This window comes from Cydia fagiglandana, chromosome Z (genome assembly GCF_963556715.1).
Source record: "Cydia fagiglandana chromosome Z, ilCydFagi1.1, whole genome shotgun sequence".
Lineage (NCBI taxonomy): Eukaryota > Metazoa > Arthropoda > Insecta > Lepidoptera > Tortricidae > Cydia > Cydia fagiglandana.
The window spans coordinates 7,069,363-7,081,903 of NC_085959.1; the positions used below are offsets into that span (position 1 = coordinate 7,069,363).

The window sequence follows — 12,541 nt, forward strand, 5'->3', positions numbered from 1 at the left end:
TGTTTGGTGTGGAGTGAACTTAGGCACATGAGACCGTAAAGAAACGTAACACGTCACATATAGCACCTTTATTCACTGAAAGTAAGTTAAAAATACTCTGGCAACTGATGTTAGAGGCTTAGACTAGGAGGCCGTCAAAACTAATAATAATGAATGTATAATGGTATCGTCTTGGGTCGTCCCATTCGTTTCTCGTCAAGTTCTTAAATTAGTCCTATATTCTGCTTTCGTCACTCATTCTACATTGAAAGCCGCCGACGATTATGACGAATGTTGGGTGACGAAAGCAGAATAGGACTAATTTAAGAACTTGACGAGAAACGAATGGGACGACCCAAGACGATACCAAAACTAGTAATAATGAATGTATAATTTCGCAGGCAGCTTCTGGTCTCATCCAGTATCGCCGGCTCGACTGCCGGCTTCGTGTCTAAAACGGCGACCTACCCGTTCGATCTGGCCAAGCGAAGGCTTCAGATAGCAGTAGGTAATCTTTATCATGTACGACTTTAAGCGCCACCCCACACTAGAGTCTTTTGAGCGTCAGAAAATAAAGTCGCTGCGCAGTTGCGCCACAGAATAAATAATAGTACTATCGTACAGAAAGGAAGCTTCCTACAAAACCGAAGTTTGACAGCGGTTCAGGGTCGAATCTTGCTATCCCTTTCTAATATATGGCACTATCCCTTTCGGCTATTTAGGGTTGTCAAAATTCAAGTGATTATCTTATCTGTGGTCGTGCACGCAAAAGGAAGTTAAGTGGTGCCAACCCTAATAATTGCTCGGAGCAATGCTGAGCCGAGCGGAGCCGAGTTTGGCCGATCTCAAGAGTTTCGCACCCCTGGTTGCGCCAACACTGCGTCGAGCAGCAGCCGTAGAGTTGAGTAGATGCCGACGCTCAGGAGACGCTAGTGTGGAGTGGCCCAAAACGTTTTCCAACCTCGTGGCTCCTCTACACAATGGGCCAACGCCGGCCATTCCAAGGGAAGCAGCCCTGCGGTAGAATGAGATAGCAATATCACTTGCTCCCTCTAACGCATAAATGCGTCCCTTGGAGTGGCCGGCGTTGGCCCATCGTGTAGAGGAGCCATCATATACTTCTCGCGTCCGATGATGGTCCCTATGACAGTTCCTTCAAGTCTCTTTTGGTTGGGCTTGATTTAAAAAATATATTCAAGAAATGAGTTTTTACCGTATTTTTAGTTTTACAAGCTTTTATTTAATTTGTCCTGTTAGTATTTATGTTAGCTGGTGTGGGTCAAATCTTGGAAGTTTGACCCACTTCCCGATTTCCCATTGAACTGAAATTTTGCATAGGTACATTTTATGTAAATCGGATGACAGAGCAATATTATAATGACATGGAGCTGATCTGGTGATGGAGACAGGAGGTGGCCATGGGAATTCTGTGAGTTTGGGGTTTTTAGAATTCTCTGTATAAGCGATAAAAGCTTGTACTAAAAATGAAATTTTTGCAAACGAAATATTTTCTTGGACTATATCTCAATAGATCTTTTATATGTATCAAAGATGGTTGTATCAAATCAGGTTACATCATTATATATTAGTATATTACGTACCGGTAACATGCTCTCTCGGCCAATGACAAAATGACAATAATTTCACACTCAACTTCATGCCGTGGTTCCGGCCGCGTAACAGGTTACGTAAAGTGGAGTTATGTTCCGCGTATCTCTTGGTAATTGTATTTATAATGGGATATTAACTATACAGGGTGATTTCGGGGTCGTGGAGCAAGAGAGCCAGACATCATACAGAATCCAAAGATGAGCATAATGATGTTGTTAATTATTGTTTATCACCAATAATGATGATTATTTTCCAGATGACAAGTAGGAAAAAACATTTTTGCATACAATTTGGTGACCCTACTCAATGTGACGTCTTGTCGCTTTCCATACAACGTATGTCAAAAGTCATAGGGTGACCATAATTACTTAGTATAACATTAATTTTACTTTAAAAAATAAGAATAATTAAAGTAATTACCTTTTAATCGAATACTACCATATGATAATGTGGATCATTTACAGAGTCAGAGAAAGTAGTTCTGGATCACGACCCAGAAATCACCCTGTATATTCCGGGGCTTTATGGGTTTCTATATAGGGTGTCCAGCCAGCGGCAGATTTCAGACTTCAAGATTTTACTAAAAAAAGGAAAACAGATAAACCAAGACTATGTATGTTTATTGATTGCGTCGACCTTCGCTGTGTTTGCAGCCCTCCAACTAAAACATCCCCTTCCCCTCGCCCCTCCCGCATCCGCGCTTTCTGGCGCCTAATCAGGCCTCAAGGCTTGGCCATGACATTGCGCGACTGGCTTCGGCTAAGGCGACAAGCATAGGTGGGAACGAAAGGTCCGATCGCTTGACTCGTTCCAACCTATGTTTGTCGTGGCCAGGCCGTAAAGGGCTTCCGCTAGCGGAGCGGGTGAGCGAGTTACCGACAAATAGTATGAGCGTTGCTAACTGACGCGGAGGCGTGCGACGGATTTTATGGCTCCTCAACACGATGGGCCAACGCCGGCCACTCCGAGGGACGCAGCCATGCGGTAGAATGAGATAGCAATATCACTTGCTCCCTCTAACGCATAAATGCGTCCCTTGGAGTGGCCGGCGTTGGCCTATCGTGTAGAGGAGCCATTACCTACAATGGCACCCGCGCGCGTCTGGTCCATGCACCCGCTCCATCTAGCGAACGCCTTCAAAATTCCTGAAACTAAGTTCAGAATGTGCCATCACTGATCAATTAGGGTTGAACACATTTAATTTTGGGTCAATTTGGATGGATTTAATCAAATTGGGTTGCCCGTTACAGAGCCACAAACCAGACCCCAATGTGAAGACACCGGCGATGACACAAAACCTCGTCAGGTGCAAGACGCTGATGAGCTGTCTATTGGACATGATCCGCAAGGTAAGATGGTGCTGCTGTATTTCTTTGGGGTCATCCATTAATTACATCACACGCTTAGGGGGAGGGAGGGGGTCAAGAAAATGTGACATATTGTGACATGGGAGAGGGGGGAGACACAAACTTTGTGACGTCACTTTAACTTCATCAGTAACCAAAAATGTATTTAAATTATTTTATTCGCTGTACATTTAAATAACAAGTTTTTAATACGATAATCGTTTTTATTCGTTTAATTTTCTTTCCTAAGCAGTTTTGGGTTATAAAATTACTAATATTTATATCGTCAAAAATATTTTGATAAAATATTAATAATACTTAGGTACTTACTTTATTGGATTTGGCGATTTCGTAGAAAAAATGTGACGTCACACTAGGGGGGAGGGGTTTGCCAAATGTGACCAAGTGTGACAAGGAGGGGGGGAGGGGTCAAAAAACCTAGAAATTCGTGTGACGTAATTAATGGATGACCCCTTTCGATACCTCTCTTTTAGAGAGGTATGAGAGGCCGTGCCCGCCTTTCGGCTGCGACGGCAGTGGCGGGTCGCTCCCCACCAGGACGGTGCTGCTAGTGAAGGCCAGCTCTTCGCTACCGATCGTTTAAGATGGATCCTTGGCGTCACACAAGGGCTATGTTGAGTAGGTACCGTAAGGGAGTCCGCTGGCTGGGGCACCCGGGTGCTGAGCGGGTTAACGCAAAATAGTATGAGCAACCAGATCCTTTTTGTTTGACACAAATTGAAAGTCATATTGTATGATTGTTAGATTATCATTAGTCATAATTCTGAAACTGTTAACTTTTCAGGATTTTCGTAAGGTTCGGTTTGTTTTATGGCAATCCTGAAAAGTTACACATTTCTAAGAAAAATCAAATTATGACTAACGAAATGCGAACAAACAATACATTCTGAGTTAAAATTTAATGGGAAACTTTAGAGTGCCATGAGCAACGCTAATTGAAAACGCGCGACTCAACGCAGAAGCCGTACGCTGCACGCGCCGCTTATACGCTCGATCGAGACCCGAGACCCAACCGCTCCGAGCGTACGTTTACTACGTTTAATGGCTCCTCTACAAGATGGGCCAGCGCCTGCCACTCCAAGGGACAGAGCCATGCGGTAGAGTGAGATAGCAATATCACTTGCTCCCTCTAACGCATAAATGCGTCCCTTGGAGTGGCCAGCGCTGGCCCATCGTGTAGAGGAGCCATTAGAACAATGTGCCACAATATTTTAGTTTATTCTGAAGTCACCATATACTCAGAAACTAGGTATTATAAGTACAAAACCAAAGTAAAGCCCCTCTTCCATGTAATTGTAGTGTAGATTTTTTTTTGACATTGACACCTATTTATAACCTATTCCTTCATGACAATTAAAATTTGAAGTGGCCTAGGATCAATCATTAGTGTGGCAAACTTTAAGACGACTGTGGATGATCGCTTTCTCATACATACGTAGACCTCATTTTCCTCTCTGTTGATATTGACATTATGGAAAATATTTTTACACAATACATTGTATATTAACCATAGGTGTCCCGGAATCCAGGACAATTTACACTTCGGTAGCTAAAATTCGGGAGCAAACGAAGAAGCTGGGCTTTCAAACATAGCATTTAATGACAACTATAGTTCGTTTTTTTAGCATTAGAAAGAACTTGCAAGAAGGTAAGCGATCTTGACATGTCTTTTAATTGAAAAACGCTTTTTAAAAATCAAAAACTATTACTTATGAAAGCAGAAGAATATAAAAGATCGTATTAGATTCATAATTGTTACATATTTGCCGTAAGTTATTTTTAAAAAGTGTTTTTCAATTAAAAGACACATCAAGATTGTTTACCTAATTTCTAATGCTAAAAAAAACGAAGTATAGATCTAAAAACAAAATAGCATAAAAACATAGACAAAATGTATAAAAAGTATAAATAACATATAAAACCTCAAATTAGTCCTCGACAATAGGTCCCTTCGTTTGACTATTTTCGATTTCTTTATTATAAAAGTTGTAACGAAAAACAAGTTTGATAGAATTTTTTAAAGGTAACTTTTCCATCCAACAAAGGGACATAGCTGTTCTTAATATAAATCAAATTGCGTAAAAATGAAGAGGAAAATGGGGAGCACGTTTTGTATAGAGAAGCGGTCACGTGTCTCCGTCGCCTTTCGTCTGAAGCTACTTTCTACCAAATTTTTAAATACGTAACGTCTATCAGAACACTTGAATACTACATACAAGAGTGGCTTTACATTTCAGGAGGGCGTCTCGGGCCTTTACGCCGGTTGGGACGTGTCCAACTACAAGGCGCAGGTGCACACCGTGGCCGCGTTCACGACTTACGAGATGGCGTGCTACGCGCAGCGCGAGTACAATCGCGCTATCTAGTGTTGGTGATCTATAGTCTTTGGAGGACTCGAGTAAGCGAGGCTCGGTTCGAATTTTAACCGCGCATATTGTCGCGTGTGTGTGTGTAAACGTCGCGCGTGCGCTAAAATGGAGCCGTGCACGCACACATCACGCAAGTGGTGTGCCGTCTCTTGGCACCTCTACACGATGGGCCAGCGCCACTCCAAGGGTCGCATTTATGCGTTAGATGGAGCAAGTGATACTGCTACCTCGTTCTACTGCATGGCTGCGACCCTTGGAGTAGCCGTCGCTGGCCCAGCCATAATCAAATATAATTATACGCGTGCGATACAGATAGGAAATGGCGGGTCAATGAACTAAATTCTTTGTGGTTAGCGTCCTTACACTGTCCTTATATCGACACTCTGTTTCTTTTTAAAGGCACGGGTTCGCTTTTGTATAAATGTTTTGTATTATGTAAGTATGTATATTGTATAGTACCTGTATAGTAGGTACCTATATCTCTGTCGATGTTATTTTCTACAATAAAGTGTTTAAGTACCTACTACTATGTATTACTTGTTTGAAACATAAATCTTATGTAGAAAATCAAGCGGTGCGTGCGTGCGTGCGTGCGTGCGTGCGTGCGTGCGTGCTTGCGTGCGTGCGTGCGTGCTTGCTTGCGTGCGTGCGTGCGTGCGTGCGTGCGTGCGTGCGTGCGTGCGTGCGTGCGTGCGTGCGGGCGTGCGTGCGAAAGAAAGAATGTGTATCATTACATTTATAATATAAAACCCAAAATATATGCAAGTCGTCACATATTATTAATGTGTTGGATAAAATATTAGGTACTTAAATTTTTTTTAGATGATGCTTTAAAATTAATGATTACATTCTTTAGGAACTGGGGCCTAAAATACTTTTAATAGGAAGACTAAAGTATTGTGAGTGTATTTTAAGAAGACCAACTTTTTCAAATCCTAAGATAGGACTTAGGTTTTCACATAAAAACTGATCTACAGATGTAGTGCATAAGTAATTGTTTTACTTCGTATTTCCTTGGAAACGCTCGTGTTTGTCATGATACTTCAGTCAACCTCAGTAGGTTTCGTAAACAGATTCACTGACATAGCAAGACACGTTCGTACCTACCTTTCCGTGAAAATACGACGGATGATAAAAAGAAAGAAAAGAAAGAAAGAAAGAAAGAAAGAAAGAAAGAAAGAAAGAAAGAAAGAAAGAAAGAAAGAAAGAAAGAAAGAAAGAAAGAAAGAAAGAAAGAAAGAAAGAAAGAAAGAAAGAAAGAAAGAAAGAAAGAAAGAAAGAAAGAAAGAAAGAAAGAAATAAAGAAAGAAAGAAAGAAAGAAAGAAAGAAATAACTCTGTACTACATCTGTACAAGTATGCAGGAACATATTCATAAAAAACTGAGTCGATTAACGAACTCCCAAGTATCAAGTAGTTTCCGACTGAGCCGTCAGGTAAGGCGGTGTCCACATTACTCGCGGGTCCGCCGGGATGTGCGGGCAGCACGCTGTACGTGTCTCGGGGCCCGATTCGGATTTTGAAGACATCTATTAGACATCACCAAGATACGATAACGATATGTTTAAGATCTAACCTGTCAAATTTGACATTTGCGCGATTCTGGAGATACTCTTGCACGATTTCCACAGGATATGACTTAGAGATCCAATTCACATCGAATAGATATCTTACTCTATCTAACGTCAAAGTGACATTGGTTGCCCGAATTGCGCTGCAAAAGAGAACTAGTTGATATCTAAACTATAACGTATCTAGAATGGATCTAGTACGTGTCGTTTCTTGTGAATATCCTGAAGTTCGAATACGGCAGTCGCTCACTGGTAAACCAACCACCAACCAAACCAACCAAAATGTTTGCTTCAGGACGGCGTGCGTGGCATGTTCACGGGGTGGAGCGTCACTGTCTACAGGGCGCAGTGGATCAGCGTCGTCACGTTCACTACGTACGAAATGATGTGCCACGTGATGCGCGAATACAACGGCCAGTATAGCGAATAGGGTTGGTAATGTTTTTGGAGCACTCGCCTTTAATCGACTCAGTTTCTAGAATAGTAACTCCAAGGCGTAAAGTCAGAAAATTTGAAGGTTAAAGAAAACATGGCCCGGGTGTTTTTACTATTTATTTTATCTCGTTTAATCTGAAAATATATTGCAAATGCTTTCGTCTTGGTTGAAGTTTGCCGTTGGAAGTATTGTCAATTTTCTGCGTGAAATTTAAATTTTATTTCATTAAAATGTGTATAAATTCAATATTAAAGTCGATGCTTGAGTTATTTTAAACTTCAAATTGGTATTTTTATTGGTTTGGAAGCTCTGGGTCCTTGCATGGACGGCCATGTTAAACAAATGCAAACGTGGGCGAGCGGAATCGGTGCACGCTGCTCGAAACTCTCGGCAGCTTGACGCTTCGTTCCACGCTCCGCTGAACGCCGACACCAAGGCCGTACCTTTAGTTTTCTGTAGTGACTTTAAAATAAATATCTAAGCCAATCTTTGAATTCTTTTAAACTTGTAGGCTTGGCGCTTCTGTGAAAGTGAGATAGCTGAAGTCATTTCGTCGTCGTCGTAAATTTAAGAGAGACTCTTGTCGGTGTAGCTCTCTTCATTTGACTCTATCCAGGGCCGCCATTTCATTGATTAAAAATTATTGCAACAAAGGAGCGTTGTATTTTCATAAAATAAAGTTTCCGTGCAAAACACCTTATGGCTCCTCTACACGATGGGCCAGCGCCGGCCACTCCAAGGGATGTAGCCATTTGGTAGAATGAGACAGCAATATTGCTCCCTCTAACGCATAAATGCGTCCCTTGGAGTGGCCGGCGTTGGCCCATCGTGTAGAAGAGCTATAAAAGCTATAAAAGGCAGAGGTCAAGACGCAACACTACCCTGACATAAGGCCCCCCCCCCACATCTAGCGTCTTTCGAGCGTCGGCGTCTACAACTCTATGGCCGCTGCTCGACGCAACGTCGACGCAACTGCGCGGCGACGTCATTTTCCATAGCGCTGACCAGATGCCGACGCTCGAAAGACGGGACTAGATATGGGGGGGGGGGGGCCTAATAGCGTCGTTTTTGGGGTCCTGTACCCAAAGAGTAAAAACGGGACCCTATTTCTAAGACTCCACTGTCCGCCTGTCCATCTGTCTTCACCAGGCTGTATTTCATGAAGCGTGATATCTCGAGTTCTAGACACTTGAAATTTTCACAGATGATGTATTTCGGTTGCCGCTATAACAACAAATACTAAAAAGATGAAAACAGAATAAAATAAATATTTAACCGGCTCTCATAAAACAAATGTGATTGTACGTTTTTTGCGTAATGGTACGGAACCCTTCGTGCGCGAGTCCGACTCGCACTTGGCCGGTTTTTTGATCACGTAACACTTTTTTTTTCATTTTTTTTTCAGGACGGCTTGACGGGTATGTACACCGGTTGGAGCATTACGATTTTCAAGGCGCAGGTGACTAGTGTGTTCATATTCACTACCTACGAAATGGTTTGCTACGCGATGCGGGATTAATACAGAACGAGGACAGTGGACATGTGCCCCCCTCCCCCCCTCCTTAGGGCACTGGTCCCACCGCGAGCAAGTAAGCTATGAGCTATCGGCTATAAACACGAACAAAATATAAGCACTCCCGTGTAAATAAAAAAGACACGGCGATATTTAAAGCTCACCGCTGGGCGAGTAACTATAAATATCGCCGTGTCTCTTTTATTTACACGGGAGTGCTTATCTTTTGTTCGTGTTTATAGCCGATAGCTCATAGCTTACTAGCTCGCGGTGGGACCAGTGCCTAGAGAATATAATTTCGAACTAAATGTATGCCCCTCCTCCTAACCCTAGCCCAAGCTGGCGACCTTGACAGTGGACAGCAGATGTAGTGCACAATTGTTTTCCTTCGTATTTTGACGGAAACGTACGACAAGAGACGTTCAGTCAGTCTCGTTACAAAAAGTACTGAGGTTGACTGAAGTAGCATGACAAATACGAACGTTTCCAAGACAATAAGATGGAAAATAATTTTGCACTAGGTACTTGTATCTGTAGGTACTTTGTTGTATGGAAAAGCGGAACCAATGGAATGTTTATTTCCCATTTGGTTCCGACTGGGGATTGTGATGTATGTGAGTTTTCACAAAACTCGCATTATTGTATATATATTTATGACCCTGTCTGTATTTGTAGAATGTGTAAAATAAATTATTTCAACTTGAATTTTGTTTTTAAGATTTTATAAATCAAACTCACAAAATAGTTTATTTCTAAGTTTAGTTTTTAATTTTAGTTTGTATTTTCTATTTTAAAGCTTTTTATTGTTTAAAAAGAGTATTTGGCTGTATTTAAAATAAATTTTATCTCTAACTCTTTTACAAAGTCAGGAATTTTTACTATCATCATCATCATAGGCCTTTTCGTCTATAGCAGACGATGTATGGTATAACACAGAAAGAAACACCGTTTTTGGTGGCTGAATAGACCGATGCGAGACCGACATGATCTATCACAGGTCTGACAAGAGAAGTTTGCGGAAACCGGTACAGTCGGCCAAAAATGTGGTCTACCACCCTACGGTTGAGGTTCTTTTGAACGTCATGACACAACAAGGTCGATTTTATTTACATCCTGCCATGTGTCAAGTTTGAAGTCAACCTTTTAGCGATCGTTAGATCTCGCAGAAATTTTTGTCAAAACTGATAAACCACTTCCTTGGCCCACTGTACTGAGACACCTTGTCGTCGTTTTTGCCTCTGTCAGCGAGTGCGGCGAACCAGTACGGATATGATGGTCGTTCTTGTCTACGTGACAGCGAGATAAAACGGTGTCCGTCACTTTCTATCCCACGGTGTTAAAAAGTGACAGTTATTATATATCACGAGGATAAAGATGGATGAAGCCATCCATAATACGCCGGCAGGTCTCATCACAAAACTTGTGACCCTTTTTTACCCGCAGTCCAGCACTAACCCATTATAACACGTTTCAGTACGATTTACCGACCATATAACGTATCAATAAGGATTTCAACCTAGGCAATCTACCCTTTACCAGGTTAAGGGATATATATTTCCCACATACGGCACTTTAAACATGTGTTCTATTTTCGATGAGTAAGGCTGACATTCAATTGTCATTTTTGAAATGTCAGCCTGTAAGGGTGACTAGTGTTCAGGTTCACTAGGGTTCAGGTTCAAATTTGATTGGGCTTTCGTAAAATCCCCTTCAAATTAAACATCAAAACTTAAGGCCACCCCACATTTAGCGTCTTTCGAGCGTCGGCGTCTGGTCAGCGCTATGGAAAATGACGTCGCTGCGCAGTTGCGTCGACGTTGCGTCGAGCAGCGGCCATAGAGTTGTAGACGCCGACGCTCGAAAGACGCTAAATGTGGGGTGGCCCTTAAAGTCCGCAGCAAGCTCGCCCGTCTTCTCCTTCCCATACACTCATACAGTCAGCAGCAAAAGTTGCTAAGCGGCCGAGGTGTTCAAAATTACCTTGACACGCTCTCATTCTCTTTAAAGTTTCGTCAAGATCATTTTGAACACCTGACCCGCTTAGCAACTTATCTGCTGACTGTACAAACGAGTATCGTTCTCATTTTAAAACTACTTGTTGGAATGTAATGAAACTTTGCATAAGTATACAATAACATGAGCTATATCTAGTCCTGTAGGTATATATTTTATAGCTCCAGTTTATTAAACAAGCAAAATAGAGCAAAAATAAATTTTATATGAAAAATTTAAATTCGCTGTTTTTTTTTACTATGCTATCTGAAGCTACATCAGGCGTGGCTCACTCCGCGATTTCGTCGCTTTGCTACAGGTAGCTAAAAAGCACATCCGTTCGACCCCAATTTTGGGGTATGCCATAAGCCGCGCGTGGCGCTGTCGCCACCTAGCGGCCATATCTGTGCTGATCGTGACAGACGCGTTTTGTTAGAGAGTGAGTCTTCTGTACCTAGTACTATTATTTATTCTGTGGCTACATTAACTATTTACAGGACTAGATGTACCTTAACCCTCTTGTAAGTATAAACAACTGTTCCCTGTACAAAGTTTCAGGGAAAACTAGCTAGTCGTTTTAAAATGAAAGCGTAACTACATCTGTATGGAAAACCGAGCTTGTTGGAGACTCCTAATTATTCGGAATATGTTGTGACCCTTTAAGTTTCAACCCTTACAAGGATCAGGCTATAATCCAGTGACAGAACCAAAAGGTAAGGTTAGTGGACTGGAAAATGCGAAAAGCTGCATTCAGGTGAAACCGTGGGCGATTATATCTTTACAAAACCTTATTTATAATATGGGGCATTATCTATGAAAAGGGACCTTATTGTCGATGTCGCTTACGCCGCACAGCGTCGCGCGGCATTGTATTTATATCGGAGCATCGTTAGTAATAGCGTAAGCGCCATCGACAATAAGGTCCCTTTTCATAGATAACGTCACATATACGCAAATCCATAACATCCGCGGCAACAAAGCCGTTTTCCCTTCAGTACACCTGCATGAAATAAGATCTTATTCGAGCAAGTGTGATGAAAAACTTTTTATTGTTAAGAAAAAATCTATACCTAGCTATAGTCGATGAAATCTTGTCAAAATTGACTTTTAGTCATTTTTGGCAGTCAAATTTCCAAACCAAAAAAAGATGTAATACTTACCACCCAATTAATATGCAAAACAAAATTTTAGTGAAATTACATTCCCATTTAAATAAGTAATAAGTCATCGAAACAGGAAACATTTGCTGATAAATGGCCAGGTGATCCTACGAATGTAAATTGAATATATTATATAAATAGAATATATTTAATTTTATTTAAGTAGAACGTAATACCAGAAGTAAGTACCTATAGTAGATATGAATTATCACTACAGATGTAGTGCGTAATTATTTTCCATCGTTTCACGGAAACGTACGAACGTGTCTTGCTATTTCAGTCAATCTCGGTATAAAAAGTAATGAGGTTGACTGAAGTAGCATGACTAATACGAACGTCTCCGAGAAAATACGATGGAAAACAATTATGCACTACATCTGTATAGGTGAGATTTTGTTCCCCCGGTAGAACCTCTTAGCCCGGGAAGTAGTGTCATAAGGTGCAAATTTTGGTATCGGATGAATTCACTTAGCACAGATGTAATATACATAAAGCTAAGCTAATTGAGCCCGGTAGACATCCGCCACCCCCTGGCAGGTAGGCA

The 12,541-nt window shown here is 41.6% G+C and overlaps 1 protein-coding gene across 8 annotated transcripts in view; it reads left to right on the forward strand.

The window, feature by feature from the left end:
* LOC134678744 (mitochondrial thiamine pyrophosphate carrier-like) overlaps positions 1 to 12,541 on the forward strand; it is a 31,772-nt gene that overhangs the window by 8,208 nt on the left and 11,023 nt on the right. For 2 of the 8 annotated variants that reach the window (XM_063537431.1, XM_063537430.1), the window contains exons 7-9: positions 381 to 487; positions 2,841 to 2,939; positions 5,195 to 5,355. In XM_063537431.1, the coding sequence (XP_063393501.1) occupies positions 381 to 487; positions 2,841 to 2,939; positions 5,195 to 5,355 (367 nt within the window). Of the gene's footprint in view, positions 1 to 380; positions 488 to 2,840; positions 2,940 to 5,194; positions 5,356 to 8,737; positions 8,867 to 12,541 lie in introns of those variants that run through there. The other 6 variants (XM_063537432.1, XM_063537433.1, XM_063537434.1 and 3 more) reach the window with 5 other exon arrangements.